General features: G+C 39.1%; 1 protein-coding gene and 1 pseudogene across 2 annotated transcripts; both read left to right on the top strand.

Moving 5' to 3' along the window:
* The first annotated feature begins 48 nt into the window (after positions 1-48).
* On the top strand, positions 49-11,167 carry LOC115797133 (arfaptin-1-like). Of its 2 annotated transcripts, none has more exons than XM_030753615.1 (8): positions 49-437; positions 2,527-2,693; positions 7,446-7,536; positions 8,214-8,332; positions 8,416-8,637; positions 8,928-9,085; positions 9,317-9,491; positions 9,941-11,167. In XM_030753615.1, exons 2-8 carry the CDS (start codon positions 2,622-2,624, stop codon positions 10,094-10,096), a joined length of 993 nt encoding a protein of 330 aa, XP_030609475.1. In that variant the 5' UTR covers positions 49-437; positions 2,527-2,621; the 3' UTR covers positions 10,097-11,167. The 2 variants fall into 2 exon arrangements, with proteins under 2 accessions (XP_030609475.1, XP_030609474.1); XM_030753614.1 differs by having other exon boundaries at positions 50-437; positions 2,586-2,693.
* Positions 11,168-16,655: 5,488 nt separating this feature from the next.
* Positions 16,656-20,351, top strand: part of LOC115796752 (FH2 domain-containing protein 1-like) — a 36,439-nt pseudogene continuing 32,743 nt past the window's right edge.

Consider the following 20,351-nt stretch of genomic DNA (forward strand, 5'->3'; position numbering starts at 1 on the left):
TTTCTCATGCAGAACTGCAAGATGCCGCGAGAAAAAAAAAAAACAAAAAAACTAGGCAGTTTAATTTCAACCTGTGCAAGATGTGAAACTCTTGTTTTTTTTTTTTAAACATTAGAGTGCTAAAGCTGGTGGTACAAGATGTGCTGCAGGAAGATGTGAGGTATTCGGAAATACTCTTGTATTTCTTGTCGCTATTACCGCCCCTCCCGGTAAGGGTGGGAGGATAACGCAAGCTCCCCCATTGAAAAAAATGAAAACACTTCCGGGTGTGTTTGAGTTTTTCACTTCTTGCTTTGGCTTCACAACTTTTTAATTAGTCCAGTTTTCAAGTTGTTAGTGTTTAAATGTGAGGAGCTGACGGAGGAGCAGCCGGCTGGAGCAAACCAGACGCCCAGAAGAAGAAAAGAAAAAGAGGAATTAACCTGAAAGCTGTGAAGGTAAAAACTGTGAGAAGCGTCTCATATGGGCGCTGCCTGTGTCTGTTTAACTTATTTTAATGTCACCAAGAGGGACTTTGACAGCCTTTAATCCGCCTTTAATGCACATAAACTGATGTAAAAACTCGATGTGTGAAATTAGTTTACGCTGAAAAATAGTTCAATAGTTTAATTGCAAAACTTTAAACAAAGAAGTCCAGTTTTATGACGCTACGCTGACTTTCAGCTCGGTGCACGAATAAACGGGCAACAGAATAAATTAAAACACAATCAGGAACAATCAGGAGTCAATTATTCTTAAGTTTGTATTTTATTTGCAGCTGCTTAGTGCATAAATTCATTATCTTTTTTAAATATTTTTATACGATTGTTATTTAAGTTTCCCTTTGTATTTTTTTAAAAACCTGACATGCAAAGAAGAACCAAAAGGTCTAAACAAATAACATATATTTTTTAATTGTATAACAATTAATGTTCATAATTTTTTCTTTTATGATTTCATTAATAGAATTACTTAAAATAATGCAAACGGACCTCTACAGAGGTCTGAGGTCTGGAGCCTATCCCAGCTGCCACAGGAGGAGGCAGCCTGTGCAGGTCACCCGCCTGCAGCAGGGCTAATGCAGAGAGACAGACAACCATTCACACCTACGGGCAGTTTAGAATCACCAGTTAACCTAACTATTAAAAATTAAAATTTAATTTAAAAATAATGCATGCAGAGTTATTTATTAAAAAAAAAAAAAAAAGCCCTTAAAAACAGCTTGTCTGCCTTCGATGTGGCTCTAATCCCATTAAAAATGTGGACTTTAATGCATAATGTCACACTAAAGAATAAAGAGCATGAGAAAAAGTGACTGAAGTGAACTCATTGATAATGTTGTGTTTACTGACTTTGCTTTTAGCAGAAGTAAATTATATCTTCTCTTTAAGAAGCAGAAGTTCAGATTAACTTCATTTTAATTTCTAGTGGAAGCATTTTCCTTTTTTTACATATATATGGCACTTTGTCACACGGCTGCATAATAACGTCACCTGGATCTTTCTGGATCATTTCTGGCTTGTGATGTTACACATGAGGCCAAAGGTCACCATTTTCCTGCTGCTCTGCTTTGTCACGCTTAATATGAGGGCTTTGCACTTTGCACTCACTGCAAATAAAGTTTTAAGGGATTTAACTTTATTACCCGTGTCAGGACAGTGGTACAGTGTGCATTACTTCCTTGCCATCATGTCCATAAAACCGTGTTCTGCTGCAGTGTAAGCGCAGCTCTGGTAGTCGATGCCTTCACTGACTCACAGGCCCCGTTAACCATAAACATGTCCTGACTCGTGAGTGATTCATGCATCTGTTGGTTATAACTGTTCAGTCAGCGTGTGTTTTAACTCCCTCTTTAACGTTGTCAGTCTGTTTTTAGATGACGCAAGGTGTGTTTTGCAGGGTGCAGGGTGTGTTTAAAGTATTTAGAAGTCAGACAGCCCTTCATTTGTGGACTTTTATTTTGGAGATCTGTGCTGTGCACATGTGTGGCCACTAGATGGCAACAGATTGCAATTATTGAGTATGTAATGGCAGGATTGTTGGGAGGTATTCACCAGCACATCCACACTTTGCAGAATACCTCAGTATTTGTTTGGCCCATGTTTGATTTAACTAAAGTCCTTCTCGAAGCAAGTCTCAGCACCTGGCAGCCACCTGAGCACTTACTTATCCAGTTATTTTAAAGTAATAACCAAATTAACTTTACATATGTGGCCACCCAGACATGAAAAACCGCATGTATAGAATCACTAGTCAAATGTTCATGTTCACATTGGATTAAATTCAAGCCCTGGTGGTTGGCGCTTAGTTGTATCACATCACTGTTGCTCTGGTTAAACATTCAAAGGTGTCTGACTTTAATAGAAGCTAAACTACAGCCACTCCCTGAAGAGTGAAAACATTTTAAAATTAGGGATGCAGGAATAGTGAAATTCGGGGCCGACACTGATGCCATGTCTTTAATTTGTTTTTATTATGTAATTCTTCTTATGTGACAGAAAAACAAAGAAATCTTCATTACAAAATCTTTACTGAATTCTTTTAAAGGCCTCATAGCAATGAAACAGATGACTGAGAGGTGAGCTGATTGCTTTCTGTTCCTCTAGACGAAGAGGAAAAGGTAGAGGAAGAGGAAGAGGAGGATGGCTGTGGTGGAGCAGAGTGGAAGTGTCACTGTGGCGTCCGCTGTCACAGAGGAAGAAACTCCTCCAAAGGTGAGCCCGTCTATCAGACACTCAGTATCCCGTCTGGCTCCTCTCATAGTGTATGCTTACTGTATATGGCTCATGAGGTTTTCTCACAAGGTAAAGGCAGAGTTTGCCCCAGAATCAAATATAGTGTATGAAAATTCCTCTGTCACTCTGGTGGCTGGTTGCAGGTTTTCCACTTTAAAATTCATGCTAAAAGCAGTTTTGAGCTGTGTCGATGTGGAAGTGCCTTGAATGTGCATGCTTTCTATTGGCCGGGAGGGGCAACTACACTGGCTGCCAACAAAGTTGGATTGGGGGGAATCTGTGGGAATACGGCTTTACTTTGATTTGCTCTACAAGCTCAGTAACACCTTCCTGATGGGTTCATGGTCTCAGTCACTAATTTCCGGTCTTATTTAAAACCTCTGCCCTGTGATCATCTGCCCTGCACTACAAAACAAGTTCAGCATGTCCAGGATATCTTTTATTTATCTGGCTTCACTTACACTAACATCAGCAATCAAGGTAAACGGTGGTTATCGCCCCAAATCACTACGAGTGTGTTCACAGGAAAGAATGAAAGATGTTACTGGCAGCGTCTGACCAATCACAAGCACGGGCAGGTTTACTGGCAGCAGAGCAGCTGATTTTACACATGTGAGGCATAATGAATATAATGCTGGCTAAAATAACCTAATAATATGAATTTGCACATTTTAATAGGGGATTTTATTGAATTTAACTATAATTCAAAGAGAGGAAAAAAGACAAAACAGGAGATAAAATGGGTTAAGTTGGTAGAGGCCGTCATCCAGTCAGGCCTTTGGCCCAGATGAGTGGATGTTGGTGTCACACAGGCTCGGTGTGACATCTGTTGTGGCAGATAGGGGCAAATAGAGACCCTGGCCGTGGCGGTCTTGTGCATCTGCACTGTAGCCACCGGAAGAGTGACAGAGAGGCGAAGGTGGTACCGACACATCACATCAGTCTCAAACTGGACCGGGTCAGGGAGCCTCAGAGACCCCGAGACAAGAATGGCTGCAGGCAGCCATTAATGAGCCTTCATCAGGTTCACCTACAGAAACATTTTAAGATTTTACTTGTTCTAGTTGGATCTTGTTGACCAATCATTCTCTGAGCTAAAGGGTGAGTGAGTTAGGGCTTTTACAAAGTTCGGAAAATACACTGCCGTTAAGAAAAGGGGTGTGCTTGATTTATAACACACAACAAACAAAATCTGTGGTTAAAATGAAAGCAAAAAGTAATCTGTTATCTTGGTTACATAATCACTGGAAGCCAAAATAATAAATCAGTTTATTAGCCGACATGTCACTTAACTTATATCTGCTGTAGCCATTTTTTCTGAATATTTGAAGGTCTGTTTTAACAGGTCCGGCTGTAGTTTGAACACCCCAACCTGATGGTGCTGATTCACAGCAGAGTAAATGTTAGTTACTCTGGGTGAACGGTACTGTGTCCAGTTTTCATTGGACCTAATAAAAAATGTCCAGTTTTCAAACCAGCACGTGCTGATTTAAAGCCCTCATTTAAATTGTTGGAAACACCAGTAAAGGTTTCATCTTCTCATCATCATCAGCTGAAAGCCATCAAGAGCCAAAGCATGTTTGCATTCATTATTCCTGCTGTCACTCAGCATCGTTCAGAGCATCAGAGCTCATAGAATTGACCGGCCTGCACAGAGTCCTGACCTCAGCCCAACGGGACACCTTTGGGATGAATTAGAGGCAGGTCTTCTCATCCAACATCAGTGTCTGACCTCACAAATGTGCTTCTGGAAGAATGGTCAAAAATTCCCATAAACACTCCTAAACCTTGTGGAAAGCCTTCCCAGAAAAGTTGAAATTGTTATAGCTGTGAAGGGCCGACATCATATTAAACTCTATCGATTAAGAATGAGATGTCACTCAAGAAGACAAGCGAATACTTTTGGCAATATAGTGTGTGTATATATATATATATATATATATATATATATATATATATATATATATATATATATATATATATATATATATATATATATATATATATATATATATATATATATATATATTTATTTATTTATATATATATATATATATATATATATATATTTATTTATTTATATATATATATATATATATATATATATATTTATTTATATATATATATTTATTTATATATATATATATATATATATATATATATATATATATATATATATATATATATATATATTTATTTATATATCAAACAGTTCTTGTTCTCTGCTGGCAAAGCTTGATTGAACTAAAAAAAAGTAGTTCATTTTTTCCATGTTTTCAGTGGTCAATGAGAACGCTGACACCACACACTTTAAGTTGAGAAAATTTGTAAATATTTTTCTCCCCATTCAAACTAAAACACTAAAAACTGAACCTTTCCAAGACAGATGACAGACTTTGTAAATCTAAAAATAGAGAGTGGTATTTTAGTGTGTATGTGTGTAGAGATGACGTTTATAGGCTGTCGTGCTGCTGACAAACATATGGTGGCAGTAGTGTGGTATTTCACTGATTTCATGGACTAATTTGGGACGAAGAGAAAGAAGAAACAACAATAATAACACAGCTTGGCTGACTTTGGTCTTTATGGACCTTCTAACAAAAGATGTTGGTTCTTACTTTACCACTGAAGCTTTTTGCTCAAAATGACCAAAAACGTCTGCAGAAACTGAAATAGCATATCATCTCTTCTTCTTAATATCTTCATTTGTATAGCACTTTTTAAAATGCACAGTTACAAAATGCTTTAAAGTTTGGATAAAACCACAGATTAAAGATAAGTTTATATGTTCAAACATACAAACACATATAGTCTTACATTCATTCCAGTCCACACACACATCAGACAAGCAAGAGCCAAAAATAACGGGGGAAAGATTAGGAAAATCGAATCTGTTAGAATAAATTTTTATCAGTTGTCTAAAACAAACCACAGATTCAGCCGATCTGATGGGCTGTTCCAAAGTGTGGTCACCTCTCAGTTTAAAATAAGAGCCTGGAACAGTTAAGAGACCCTGATCAGAAGAAGTTATTGGGACTGAACACAAGAACATCTGGCTGTGTGAAAGGTGTGGCTTTCTCAAGTGGCCACTGCCATGGCTGAAAAATTAAACCAATTTGAAAATATGAAAACTGCAATTACTCTAACAAAACTAATACAGCTGATTAAATATTACAGTTTCACTCAAACCTGGGGTACAATATACCTGGGGTATGGAAACCATGATTCAAGGTATCCCATGATACATCATATTTGAAAATCCACTGTTTGGCTCAAAAGCTATACACATAAAGTTATGCACCGCCGCCACAAAATAACAGTACGTCCAGCCTATTCTATCCTGGTATTAAACTGGTCGTGTAAAGAAGATATCTTCAGTGGACTGATGAATGGAGCCAAGATTTCTCGATAAATTGGAATTTTAATAGCTTGCTGAAGAAATCTGGACCCTTCTATCCACATATAGACTCCTCTAACCTTTGGAAAAAATTGAAGGTGGGCACTGAGAGGCTTGATTTGCGTCACTGTGTGCCTTGCTGTCTCTTCAATGTGACACAACCTTTGAGCTAATTTCCCCCAGCCCAGTGAGCCCTCCAGGTGTGTGTGTGTGTGTGTGTGTGTGTGTGTGTGTGTGTGTGTGTGTGTGTGTGTGTGTGTGTGTAAATTGTAGATCTCTGGAGTTAGGATGATTTTGGAAAGTGAGGCTGATACAAAGATCTGTTTGAGGGTTCAGATATGTGCATGATATCAGTGAGGATCAATCAGAAAGATAGAAATACAAACGATTTCTTTACCGCTCATCTACACGTGATGACTGTTCCTGTCTTGAGTGCTTCAGTGACCTCTGACCTCTACTGTTTGCCAGCAATCACATCAGGGAGCTATTATCTTCATTGCAACTGCACAACCTTTTGATCTGGATGCTGACCGGCCCCTGTAGGCTCTGTTTACCAGAGTGATCCTTCCAAGCTCTGTAAATGTTGTTTAAACTCATGACATTTGACTTCTTTACTGTTGGTAAAGTTCAAGAGCTGCTATAAGTTTGAGTTCCATCAAAGAGAAATGCAGCATTTTTAATTCTACAGGCTCTCTGCTTCAACACATTGAATCAGAAATAAGATGAATGATTGAATCCCAGAGTTCGGCTCTGACTTCAGGAGGTTTAGTTGTTCAGGCTAAAGTGGGAAAGCGGGAGTATTTAAACCAGAACCTTCTAGTCATGCTTGGTTCTCCCTCCTTTTATTTGACACCTCCCTGCTAGGGCCAGTTTCACAAAGATAGATTTTGGATTAGAGCTGTCAAAATTAACCAAAAATCCTTCCCATGCATCTCGTCCCTTCATCAGGCCAAAGCATTATGGAGTTTGTTTTTTCTAACAGTCAGCAGGGGGCGACTCTTCTAGTCGTAAAAAGACCATATTTTTTTTTTGTAAAACAACCCTCGGCTCTCTTGATCTGAAACCTCAGTAAACTCTTTCCCTATAAGTTTAAGGGCACCGTTGCTAGTACCACATTGATAGACACACTCAAACCGAGGCATCAAAGGGGTGATGGATTGCTAATAGCAGCAATAGTTTGAAACAGTCTGATTAACGAGTCCTCCATTAATCTAGGAGCATAATTAAGCCCATTCTAACCCCTCAGGCCAGTCTAAGCTATCTTTGTGGAACTAGCCTCTGGACTGTATTAATGATATGGCCGTTCATTAACGTATAGTAATGTTTTATTACAGGAAGCAAACGGTAATGGCAGCCATGCCACCAATGATGTTACTGAAGCTGAGACCACACCAGAGGCTCCAGCAGAACCAGAGCAGAGCAAAGGTAAAGAAGTGAAGGACACACCACTAATGCCATCGGAGTACTGTTAATCTTACAAACCAGTATAGTGGTAGAATAGAACTTGGCACATTTACTAGAGTACTTTACATACAGTTTTAATGTAGTATTATTGTGCTTTGTACTCCATACCATTTATTTTAAAGCTTTAGATTATTATTTTGCATTTTTAAATACAACTCTATGAATATATTCTGCCCCAATATTATTAGAGTAAAGGTGCCCAACAGTATGTAAGTAATTCAAATTATCTCCAGTGATATATGCATTATCCAATTAATAAAAAAGTAATCATTTCATGTACTGCATGTGATTCTATGTATATGATTCTACTGGGTATTTTTACTTGAGGTATTTTAAGGCTGTGCAGCTTGGTGCACTGGATGGCTTTCCAAAGTGTGAAAACTGCAACAGAGTCATTCATAGCTCCAGTTTTATCAGATTAAATGCACTGCTATACCAGAATCACTGCCCCAGAGTGAAAATGTGTCCAAATTTGAAGTATTTCTAGATTTTAAATGGTTTGGATCATAAAGAAAATTTAACATTTTAGCAACTTTGATTCATGATGATTCATTAAATACTAACCATCACATGAATTTCCTTGCATTTCTATTGCAGCTGAATATGATGTTAATATTTACCTTTGACCCTGACTCTAGATCTGTCAGTGATAGCTCAGACACCCAAAAGCAACTCTGTGGTGATTCAAGGCAATAACAGCAACCCAGCCAGCGAGAAGTTCAAGAGAGTCCGCAATTGGAGCATCGCCAAATATAAAGTGGGAGGAGTTTAACTGGACTTTCTCTTACTGTTCTTTGGTACCAGATGTAATCAATAACTATGGATCTGATCTCCCCGCAGTGTACCAGGCAGGCTCTTTCAGAGAAGCTTGGCCGTGGGTCTCGTACGGTGGATCTGGACCTGGAGCCTCGCCTCGATCTGCTCAAAGACGACCGCCAGCGCTACGAACACATGACCAGACTGGCACAGACGCTGGCCGATCAGCTCTCTCAGCTCACAGTTACCCAGACCAACCTTGGTAACGCCTTCACAGAGCTCAGCGTCAAAACGCCGACTCTGCATGTGAGTCTCAGAAGTATTGTCGCAGCCTTTAATGTATTTAGAATTAGCAGATCCACCACAGAACACCTTTTTTTTTTTTTGCTTTGTCTAAAAAACATAAAATCCCATCTAAGTTCGTCTAAGGGAAAGCAGCTGGAAAAACATAAAGCTATCAACTAAGGATACTAAACACTCCTTAACTTAAAAGATGATTCAGGTTTATTTCAACCTGCTATATTTTCCATTACTGTGGCTATCATGTCTCTGTGGGTCATGCTACCCTTACTTTCTCTGTTTAATTTAAATACCAGGTGGCATTTGGCATAAATGCCGAGGCTCAGAAGTTTCTGTCTAAGAGCGGCGAGACTCTGACAGCAGCCATCAACGCCTTCACATCTGACATGGACACGCTGGTCAACAAAACCATCGAGGACACAATGATCAACACCAAGCAGTACGAGGCTGTCAGGTGGGTGGAAAACAGACTTCCTTTTTCCCTTTTCCAATATCATTTATGTGCTACAGAAGTGAATCAACAACCAGACAAAAATCCAACAAAGAACAGATAAATGGGATAATCACTGACGGACCAGAATGAAGCTACGTGCCCCATAGGGGACTTAACAGATCTGAGACCCAACTACCACAATACTACGGAGAGCTTCAGTGTTCCTGCTCATGTCAATTTCCTGCCTTCCAGGATCGAGTACGATGCATACCGAGTGGACCTGGAGGAGCTGAACCTGGGACCCCGTGACGCTGTCACTCTGCCCAAACTGGAGCAGGCCCAGAAAAACTTCCAGGCTCAGAGGGAGAGGTACGAGAAGATCCGAGACGACCTGTCTGTCAAAGTCAAGCTGCTGGAGGGGAACAAGGTGAGGTTTATCAGAGAGTCACAGAATTCAAAGAAAAAAAGTCATGATGCAAATAATATTTTTTTTTTTTTTTATCCTGTAGGGTTGAATTTTTTTTCTTTAGAATTTTTTCAACACTGGTACCAATGTGGGGTGTTTTAATTAAAAAAAAAAAAAACTGAAATATGAAATTTAAAAGAATAAGTTATATATTAAACAAACAGAAGAAGATCATTTTTATTAGTGTTATTTATTTAAATTAAGTTTAGATCCTAAAACGAGCTGTTAGCTCGTAGCTGTTAATTCTTGTGCAGTTTTTAACACTTAGTACACTTCCCAATCCAACATCACTATATACTATGTAGGGTTTTAGCTATCATTCTAATATGAAGAGCCTCCCAGCTACAATAATAATAAAATAAATAACCACATGCAGTCATTGTAGGTTGGCTTTCTCCATCTTTCTGCAGGTCAAAGTCCTCCAGAATCAGTTGTGGCTGCTCCACGGCGCCTTTGCAGCTCACAGTTTGTCCTGTCAGAATTTCCTGGAGAAGAGCATGCAAGAGGCTGGCGAACACCTCAACAATGTCAGTACTGATACCCCATCCTGGCTGGAGGAAAGTTGACACAACAAAGCAGCAACCAACAGTGACTGTAAGACAGGTGGACAGAATCAGAGGAACCTTTAGGACTCGTGGATGCTCTGTGAGAAAAGGGAGTTCTCAGCTGGGAATGTTTGGGTAGATGTTAGAATGGTGTGTGATTAGTTTATTTATACCAGAGTGGAATTTAATTCTGTAGATTTGGGATGGATTTCCAGCCTCACAAAGAGCTCTGGAAAATGGGGGAGTGTTTGCTACAGAAAATAGAGAGCTAGCACAAAAGTCATTATTTGGGATGTAGAAAGAGTTACATGGTGTAACTCATGGAGGTCTGGAAAGACTGAAAATAATTACATTTAAGAGAAAAAGGTTTGAACTATCTTCTGTCATTCAGTACAATGCATATATTCACAGATGTTCTCTTGCCTCTGGCTCAGTGTGTTGGGAGTAGATCCATCTAATCCTCTGTGAGTCACTAAGCCTTTCTTTGAACTTTTAAAATCCTCTGCCACATCCTCAGAAACTCACAGCAACCAAAAGTGCCTCGACACCACTGCTGGAAAACAGCTCCACAGTCAATGTAGGCTGCTCATTCCTCACTTCTCCACCAACATTATCAGCCAGTCAATTTTCCAAGTGTAAATGCCAACCATCTGGATATCTCAGCTGTAACTAATTGGTGTGAAGATCTCAGTTAATTGTTTGGGGTTTTATTCATTTTAAACTTGTGTTGAATCCTGAAATCTGAACCCAAGGGGATTCAGTAGGGTTCGGATTTGTTGTGCATATTAATAACTTGATTTAGATTAAAAACTAAATGCCAAATCCAAACCCTAGCACCAACTGGCTACAGGTGATTCAGATTTTTTGGACTGCCAAAGAATGGCCACCTCCAAACTTTCTCCACCCACAGATTTAGCTTCAGAATCTTTTGCCTTTTGGCAGGTGGCCACTTTTTTCTCTAGTTTACATCACAAGCAGTTTTACCGCATGTAAAGACCAATCATGACAAAAGACTGAGCATGATGTCAATAGTGAGAGCTGGTTGTCACCGTTCCTTCGAGCCAGAGATCTACGTTTAGAAATATTGGTGTGGTTGGTTGCTGGTCACTCCCCCCCCCCCCCCCCCCCCCCCCCCCCCTCATTGTTCACGTTGCTAAAGCAACTCGTTGGGACCAATGTTTGCTCATGGCCAAAAATGTTGCTGTATGTCCTGCATATCAATATTGTTGCCTTGTTTGTTGTTTGGTGTCACATAATATTTAAGAAGTTTTAAAAAAAGAGTTGTTTTTTTTTAAATACACATTAAACTACACATAAAAGTTATATTATTTTTTTGTTTGTTTGTTTTAAATAAATGACCAGCTGGACACTTTTTAAAATTTTTTATTCAGTAGAACTTGCTTTGCTGAGACCAGTAACCTAAAGCTGTGTATGTTGATCATAACATCTTATTTGTTAAAGAAAACCAGTCTTTCAAGTAACATTTTGGCAAATGTTTTATGCCATAGGTTAAAAAAAACTTTCCTAGTGCATCTGTATCAGTTTTATGTGGCAAAAATGTCATGCTGAGACCAATAATTGTCTATGAGCCAAAGAAATTTTTACTGTATGTCGACGATCGTGCCTTGTTTATTAATAACAAAAGTTGTTTTTAGCCAGCCTTTTAGGCGGCGTTTAACTAGCAGCCAAATATCAGAGTTTAACTAATCAAATGCTAGTTCAGTTTGTAAGATCTTTAACTATAATCACCTGCTGGCTATATAAATGTAACATCAACAGGATCAGAACTATGTTCACCACTGGCAGTGGTTGGTATTTTTTTTTTTTTTTTAAACACACTCCAGAATCACACTCCTGTTAATGTACAGCTTCTTGTGTGCTCCTAATTTAAACTTTTCATCTGTAAGCTACACAACCAGATATAAACTCGTGACATCAGCCATGTTGCTGGTCTAGGCTGTTTACTTTCTGTAGCTCAAGTTTGTTTTTGGTTTTTTTGGTGAGGAAAGGTTGGCTGAAGCTAGCATTTTCTATGGGATAAAAGCCAATGCACTACTTTTATATTTGTAGATGTGCAGGAAAATAACACAATTTGTTTGAGAATAATGAATATATTTGCTATGTTGTTGTTGATGTTCTCGCTGGTTTTGTTCTGTTCTTTTGTTTCTTTGTTTTTGCTTTTTTAAATGAGACCAAAGATTTGGTGACTCTTCTGGACAAAATAACAGATAAAGTGGTATATTTATTCTAAAATAATATTGCATGGGTTTCATTAGCTTGCACCTCTTCCAGTCCTTTTGTCCATCTATTATACTTTCTTGCACACTTTGCACTCTATCCAAAGCATAATCTGCCTTATGTTACTTATAATATTGTAGGTATCTGTAGTTGACGTGCATGAATGCTGTTGTGTTTGTGTCTGTATACCTCAACAACAAGACCAACCATCCAATGACTGTAAAATTTAGTGCAATAATATCCTAATTGTTGCATTTAAATGTGTACACTGCCAGTGACTTCAGCTGTCCTCCCTGAATTACCTGTGTCCTTTACGGGAATTTCCACTCCATGTAAACCGATACTCTTGTGAAACATGACCGCAATCACTTTCACACTCAGCAGCATCTTCAAGACGCAGTTTGGTTTTATTTTAGATTATCAGGGTGGAAAACGGACACAATTTTGATAGTTTAAAAATTGTATTTTGAGCTCCAGACCTTTTTCTTTTTTTCTTTTTTTTTTTTTTTAAATCCCAGCACTGTTTTTGGGGCTTTTTATTTATGTGGTGATTGTGTTGATTTTTGGATTGTTTTAGTTTTCTACATTGGGAATAGTCATTTGAAAAGTAATCTTATCTCAAGGTCCACTTGCTATTTTTTTTTTTCTTGAGCTTTCAGCCTTGGTAACCAAAGCTCTGGAAAAGATGAGGTTAAAAGAGAAGATCCTGGGTTTGAGCAGCCGTCAGTTGTTGTAGTAAGTTGAATTTGTTTTTCCATTTTGGTTTTTTGAGGTGGGATGTCAAAGTGTATAATTATTAATTTGTTCATATTACCTTTAAAGTCAGGTGGTTTTTACAATCTTGCAAATCTTGTAACTATAAAAGACCAGCCACAGTCTTTAAATATGCCAGGCTTGGGCTTTATGAAAACAGAACATAATTTATTTGGTGTTAAAACAGCAGAAGGAGTTTTGGGGGCTTTTTTCAGCAGGCAAATGAAAGTTTGGGTTTTTTTTTTTTTCCAGCACCAGCACGTTTGTTGTTAAGGTAGTTAACTTTTACCCACAGGGCTAAAGTAAAGGACTGAAAGTGAAACTGTAAATGTTTTCATTTGACTTGAAGGAGGAACAAAATGTATGCAGACATGGATTATTTGAATCTTGTTGTAAATGTTAATAAACCTTCCAAATAAACCAGATGAGTGTGTAAAATATGACAGATTATGTTTATGAATTTCTGGTTAATGTCTAATCTATGAGTTGACCTTGTAAGCACATCCTGAGATGACCACAGTATCCATCAAAGCTTCTATTTTCGTTTCAGTTCCGAATCAGATTTTGGGTGTTTTCCACTGCAAACGGTTGGATCCCCCCCAACTCCAAAGTCCTTTTGACTTTCACACCAGTAACCTCAAATGTTGTTTTTTTATATATATATTTATTTATATATAAATAAATAAATGTATATGTGTGTGTGTGGGTGTGTGTGTATATATACAGGGGTTGGACAATGAAACTGAAACACCTGTCATTTTAGTGTGGGAGGTTTCATGGCTAAATTGGACCAGCCTGGTGGCCAATCTTCATTAATTGCACGTTGCACCAGTAAGAGCAGAGTGTGAAGGTCCAATTAGCAGGGTAAGAGCACAGTTTTGCTCAAAATATTGCAATGCACACAACATTATGGGTGACATACCAGAGTTCAAAAGAGGACAGATTGTTGGTGCACGTCTTGCTGGCGCATCTGTGACCAAGACAGCAAGTCTTTGTGATGTATCAAGAGCCACAGTATCCAGGGTAATGTCAGCATACCACCAAGAAGGACGAACCACATCCAACAGGATTAACTGTGGATGCAAGAGGAAGCTGTCTGAAAGGGATGTTGTGGTCTAAAACCAGGTGTTTCAGTTTCATTGTTCAACCCCTGTATATGTACATATATATATATGTATGTGAAATATGCAGGCGGGCTACTTTTTAAGTAGATTTTCACAGGATGAATACCTGTGACCAAATAACTGCATAACTTTCTTCAATACGTCCAGTGAATCGATCCAAATCAAAACATTTGTTCTTGTATTGGCATCAGTGGTTCTTTGTGTTCATCAGTAAGTACTAACATGCTGAACTAAGGCCTCAGTCACACAGGCCCAGAGACCAGCTGGTATCACCCTGGCAAACTTCAATTGTGTATTCCCCCGACCTGTGAGAGGTTTCTGGCTGTCACCAGGTGAAATCAGTCGCAAAGAGTGCTTACTTTGGTTTCTAGCAGATTGTAGTTTGTATGGAAGATTCTGAGTTGACTACAAACACTCTTTACTCTCCAGGCTGTAGTGAAATTTGAAAAGTGCAGCGCACACCGGAAACAGAACATTTGGCTATAAAGTAACAGTTGTGCCTTACTGCTGCATCCAACACATTTCCAACAGTGCAACTTTAAAGGACAGCAGTCTCTCTTTGCATCACATCATTCACAGTTTTTACAGTTTTGTTTGGCAAACAGTTTGTGACTTTTTGCAGACAAGTTGGCATCTTTCATGCAAACTGCTACTGACTACGGCAACCTGCTAGCTCCCAAAGCAATCAGGAGGTTTTTGACACAGTACCATGTTCCTCTTTGTAACCAATTTCACCTAGTGACTTGCAATCCTCCAGCAACCACTCACCAACCAGTGGTGAGTGGTGAATGATGAACATGGTAAACATCAGCAAGTTAGTTGTCATTCTCATCATTTTTATCATGCAGCTTGAAACATAACAATGTATGTAAATCTATTTTAAAGACTGAATAAAATTATTAATGATTGTTAAATGTTTTCCAAGATCTGCACCTGTTGTGGAATTAAAAATTAAGCCTGCCTCCTAAGTGGATAGCAAACAAAGTCATAAATGAGGTTATAAATCTACTTTTAAATTAAACTGGTGAGAATTTTTGAAATTGTTAACATCTTTTAGAGTAAGCAATGCTACATTTTTACTCTGGGGCTCCACTGGAGTAGCTTTACAGGATTTACTTACAAAAAAAAAAAAAGAAGCTTTATACAGCCCCTGTCTGAAACACACCATTTTAGCTCCTATCTCTTCAATCCCTCTCAATAAAAGCCCATTTTCATCTGATTGGCCAGCTTCTGGAAGTTTGCCGAGGGGCAGTGTCCAGTGCTTTTAAGCTGTATTGTCTTTACTTTCTGGATGTACAGATGGAGTTTGAGCTATTGACTCAAAGGCTCACTTTTATATATGTATTTAAAACTTTGACCATATTTGATATGATCATTTTAATATCCTATATATTCCAGAAATAAATATCTATATTATGTAAGTGTAATATGTCTCCTTTAACCAACAACAGCAGACTCTGTAATCATGATACTGGCCAAACCTCAACTTCCCTTCAAGTTCAACTTAATACCAGCAACAACAAACATTAGAAGATCCAGTCTAAGTGTTTGAGGTGTTATTTTAGCTGTTTTCCGGGTATAAATGGCGTAGACTTAAAGCGGAGGGGATTAGTATGCAGTGTTGTGATTCTTGCTTTAAATGGAGGGGATCAGAGGAGTGATTTTAGAATAAGACTCTGGTCTGCTTGTGGGTCTGTTGCTCTGATTGCTTTAAAGAGAGGCAATTATTCACCTGGCAACACCAGCACACAAACCTGAATCTGCTGTTTGTCTGTGCGAGTCTGTGAATGCGTGTTCCTGCATCCAGGCTCATTTTCCCAAACATTTCAACAGCGGGATAGAGTTTCTCACAACAAAGACTCCCTCCCCTCCCGTCTCACTCTTTCTTGTGGTTGAGGATGAGGTTTTCTTTCCAAGAAGTTCATCCTTGGACCGGGAAAAAAATGTACTTGTCATGCACCGGGTTGCTTCAACTTTGTTTTGTGCATATTTGTTTGAAGGCGTGTGTTTGCTCATAGATGTGTGTTCATATCAATTTAATGTTAGTTTAGGGTTGGCATTGTCCATCTGTTGGTTAGCTGCAGACTGAACTCGCTCAACAAATACAGGATACATTGTAACTGTAATGGTTCACAGGTGGAGGAGAAGAGGACACAAATGCAGGACACCAGAAGCAGAGAGAGTAAAATCCTAAATCCAAATCATGCACAGCCGAACGCTTCCAACATCAGGACTGATATAACATGTTTTTATTTATTTTTCATTATTAAGTACAACCATGAGGAGGGAAGCCTGACTGGCTGCCAAGGGAGGGGCTGTTTGAGCTTATCTGGGCTGCGCACACACACACACATACACACACACGTGGGTAGGCGGAGAAAGCGCTTTCCCTTTCACCTGAGTGAACACGCATGCGCAGGCTGTCAGGGATTCCCACCTCTCTCCGTTTTCTCGCCGGCTTTCACAGCCCGGCTCAGTCCGTCGTTTGGCTGCAGTGAAGGTGGATGTGCGCGGGTGTAGTTGATGTTGTGTTGTTGAATATTTGTGAATTTTTAAACGCAGTTCTGCACAGGAGCGTCCGCGATACGTGCAGTGGGGTAAGTTCTATTAAAATAAAGTTAGACGTGGTTTCTATTTTAGAACTCGTTTGATTTCAGTTTGCCATAAACTGAACTTCAGCGCTGATCAGAATTTATTTGGCAGGTTTAACACGGCGGCAGTTCACCAACCAGACTGCATGCAAAACATGCAGCCGCGTAATACTGCTGTAATGATTCATTAAGCGGTGCTCAACCTTTACAGTGTTTCGGCTTTGTACATGTGATCCTCGCACTGACATTAATATATTTAATCTTATTTATGCCCATAATGGTTTGGGGCAGGTGTCAAGCGTGCTGCACAAGGAGCTGGCCAGACAAAGTGTAGAAATGCAGATAATAACTACTTTCCATTAACATACACTGCAATCCCATAAAGAAGTAAAATTCTCTCGTTTGGTTTCAAAATACGCTACATGATCTTGTGGCTCCAAAGAGCCGCTGTAACTGTGATGCACAGACGGATGAAACGCGGACAAAACGGAGACGTTGTTGTTGCTGCTGATTGAACTTTTTGCCTCGAGATCTCAGACTGATCATCGTCTGTGTTTGAATGACTGAATGCGACTGATTTCAGATTTGCTTGTGCTTCTTTACATGGACATATATGTATTCTGCATTCATGTTATTATGCGGTGGGTTAACTGGTCCTCCCACCTGGCATTAACGTTGGCTGCTTGTGACCCTAAACTAACATGAATCTGACCTCCCGGGGTCAGAGGTGTCATGATGGCTGGTGCGATTCTTCAGAGTGGGCTTTACTGGTGCTTCTCGGTGCTCTGTTGATAAGGTTTGTGCTGTAGTCTTAATAAGTTGATACATTGTGGTTCTATATCAGGAGCCGCTGTGCAGAGATGCTGCCCTTCCTGTGGTATTTGTACAGTATTCAGAGCGTTTTCTGTAGAGTACGTGAGGTGCTTATGTTACATATTTATAATGGTCCTATAATGTCAGGGAGTTTAAAGTGCTTTATCTCATTAACATGATGTGTAAAGTGTTCATTAGTGCTGCTCTGCTCTTTGTGAGCAGGAAAGTGCAAAAATAAAATCATCCTTTGCTTATTTCAGTACTTCTAGTGTAGCTAAAGCAGTTATTGTTAGTCATGGCTGATGACACTGCTGTGATACTTCTACTATATTTTAATAGTAATAGTCCTTATTGTGCTTTTTGATGATACAGCACTTTGTGGTGCTCATGAGTACTGTTCCCCTGTTGTTGTACAGTGAATGTAGCGTGCTGTGGCAGCAGCTATTTTCATTAATGATTAATCTGATTATTTTGTGATTAGTTGTCTAGAACTTATCTTCAGATCCTTTTTTGCCCTTTATTGATAGTTCTCAGTAGAGAAATGGACAAAATCAGCACTGTATGATTAAAAAAAGAGAAATATTCATTTTACAGCTTCTTCTAAATGATTACCTGCACAATACATCTATTGATGGGGTAGATAATACTTTACACTGGCATGTAAAGTATTCTTGAAACATCATTATACAAATTGTGGAGATGAAGAAATAGTTTTTTATCTAGCTGATAGCTTTAGGTACTTTGCATTGCTTTGCACATTGCATTACTTTGTTTTCAGAAGCCAGCACAGCAGCAACTTTATCTACTTTTTGGAAGCTCTCAATAAACCAGACTTCATTCAGAAATCTGTGAATTTAATCTTTTGTTATAACAACTTCTTCCACCTGATTTTTAACCGTTCTGTAGACACACCATTGTCTTCTAATAATTCTCAGATTTTTATTTTGTGAGATTTTCTTTTCTATAGTTTTGTAGTTATGTGCTCTGGATGAGGTTAAACCTGCAACCTTTGGCTTACACAGTACTGCTTCTAGAGAATGAGCTTCTCTGCTGAGACTCCATGCAAAAATCTGTTCATTTTAATTTTCTGTTTAATGACGCACCCTGGATACAGCTTATTTAACCTGCTTGTTTATGTATCCATTTAGATTCAGCGCAGTCTGTGTCAGAATTTTCTTTGAGTCTGACACGACCTGTCTGACATCTCTGGGATTACTGTAAACATGTCATTAATGAGAAGGTACTCTACGTCCTCTCTTGAGTTCAAGTGATACAGAAACTGCTAAACGTTGTCTTTAAAACCCTTTCCTGTTATCTACCAAAGCCATCCGTTCCTGGATAGTTTGTGTCCAGCAGACAAACAGCTGTGTGCGGTTGTGTCTCCCGCTGGTTCTCGCCCCGAGCCTCCCCCGCAGACTGCGTCCAGACCTCGGTGCTCCCTGTGCGGGTTGAGTGTTCCGCCTGACCCCCTGACCTGCCCGGAGCTCCGGTGACGATACCGCCGGGTGACATTTAACAAACAGGTTGCTGTTTGGGACCGTCTGTCCCTGTCACCATGGTAACCCCAGAAACAAGGGATGCTCAGCCAGCTCTTTGCTTTGCTCGACCCTCCCCTGGCTGTAAAACCCAGCAGTGACGCTCTTCCTCAGCTGAAGAAAGGAGCCATCAGTCCATCAGCAGAGCCATGAATTTTCTTTTTTAGTACCTTTTTTTTTTTTTGGCACAACAGAACAGCTTGAAACCGCAGCCAGAAGTGGAGCATTTTTCATGCTAATGTTTTTTAAAAGCAGATCAGATTCCTTTCTGAGACTCGTCAGTGTGGGGGGTCTCGCTTGAACACCATGACACCTCCATCACCCCCCACAGCCACACACAGACACATGTGTTTACTGTTGTTTGCCTGCTGAATGAAGACAGAGGCCTTCTGCTCCTCAGCGAGTTTTTACTGGGGTTTCCAGGGTGACTCATTGTGTCGGGTCTGCTGTACTCTGAAATAGTTTGTTGAGCTGTTATATGGTTATTGATCACTTCTCCTTTTTTGGTGATGCCATTAGGGATGTTGGACACATAAGGGTGATTCCTGTGTTTTCATTCTTTAATATATGAGATGTTTTTGTGTGAATGTTGGATTGTTGTTGAGTATATGCTGGTAACTCTATTGGAGTTTATGGGATGGTTTATTTATTTATGGATGGTTCCTTAAAGTTTTCCTGGTTGATTTTTGTATATTTATTGGGTATTTATGGGGAGAATGTTAATCTGGTTATTTAATATTTACTGAAGGTTTATAAATGGGTTATTAGAGGGTTTGTTGGATAACTAGTGGGGATTTAAAGGTACTTCTGTGATTTTTTTTTTTTTTAAATTGGCTTATTTAATATGTTTCATTTTTGTGATAACGATTGGACTGGTTATTGGTTATATGTTAAGCCTAATATGGATTCTTGGATAATTTGGATGTTTCTGGACGGTATCGGTGTGGTTTATTGGATATTGGCTCTTCTTTTGGTGGATTACTGGAAGGCATTTTGGAAATGTAATGAGCATTTTCTTGTGGATGTAATCAGTATATAATGTTTTTGTTTTAGTTTTTTCTTGGTTGATTCTTGGATGGTTCTCTCACTACTACGGTTTGTGTATTTTTGGATGGTTTTGTAAAATTTCCTTTAGTTTTATAGTTATCGGAAGATTGCTAATTGAGTTATTTAGTATTTATTTGAAATTTCTAAAAGGCTTATAGATTTTTTTTTTTGGTAA

The sequence above is a fragment of the Archocentrus centrarchus genome, chromosome 18, assembly GCF_007364275.1.
Source record: "Archocentrus centrarchus isolate MPI-CPG fArcCen1 chromosome 18, fArcCen1, whole genome shotgun sequence".
Classification (NCBI taxonomy): domain Eukaryota; kingdom Metazoa; phylum Chordata; class Actinopteri; order Cichliformes; family Cichlidae; genus Archocentrus; species Archocentrus centrarchus.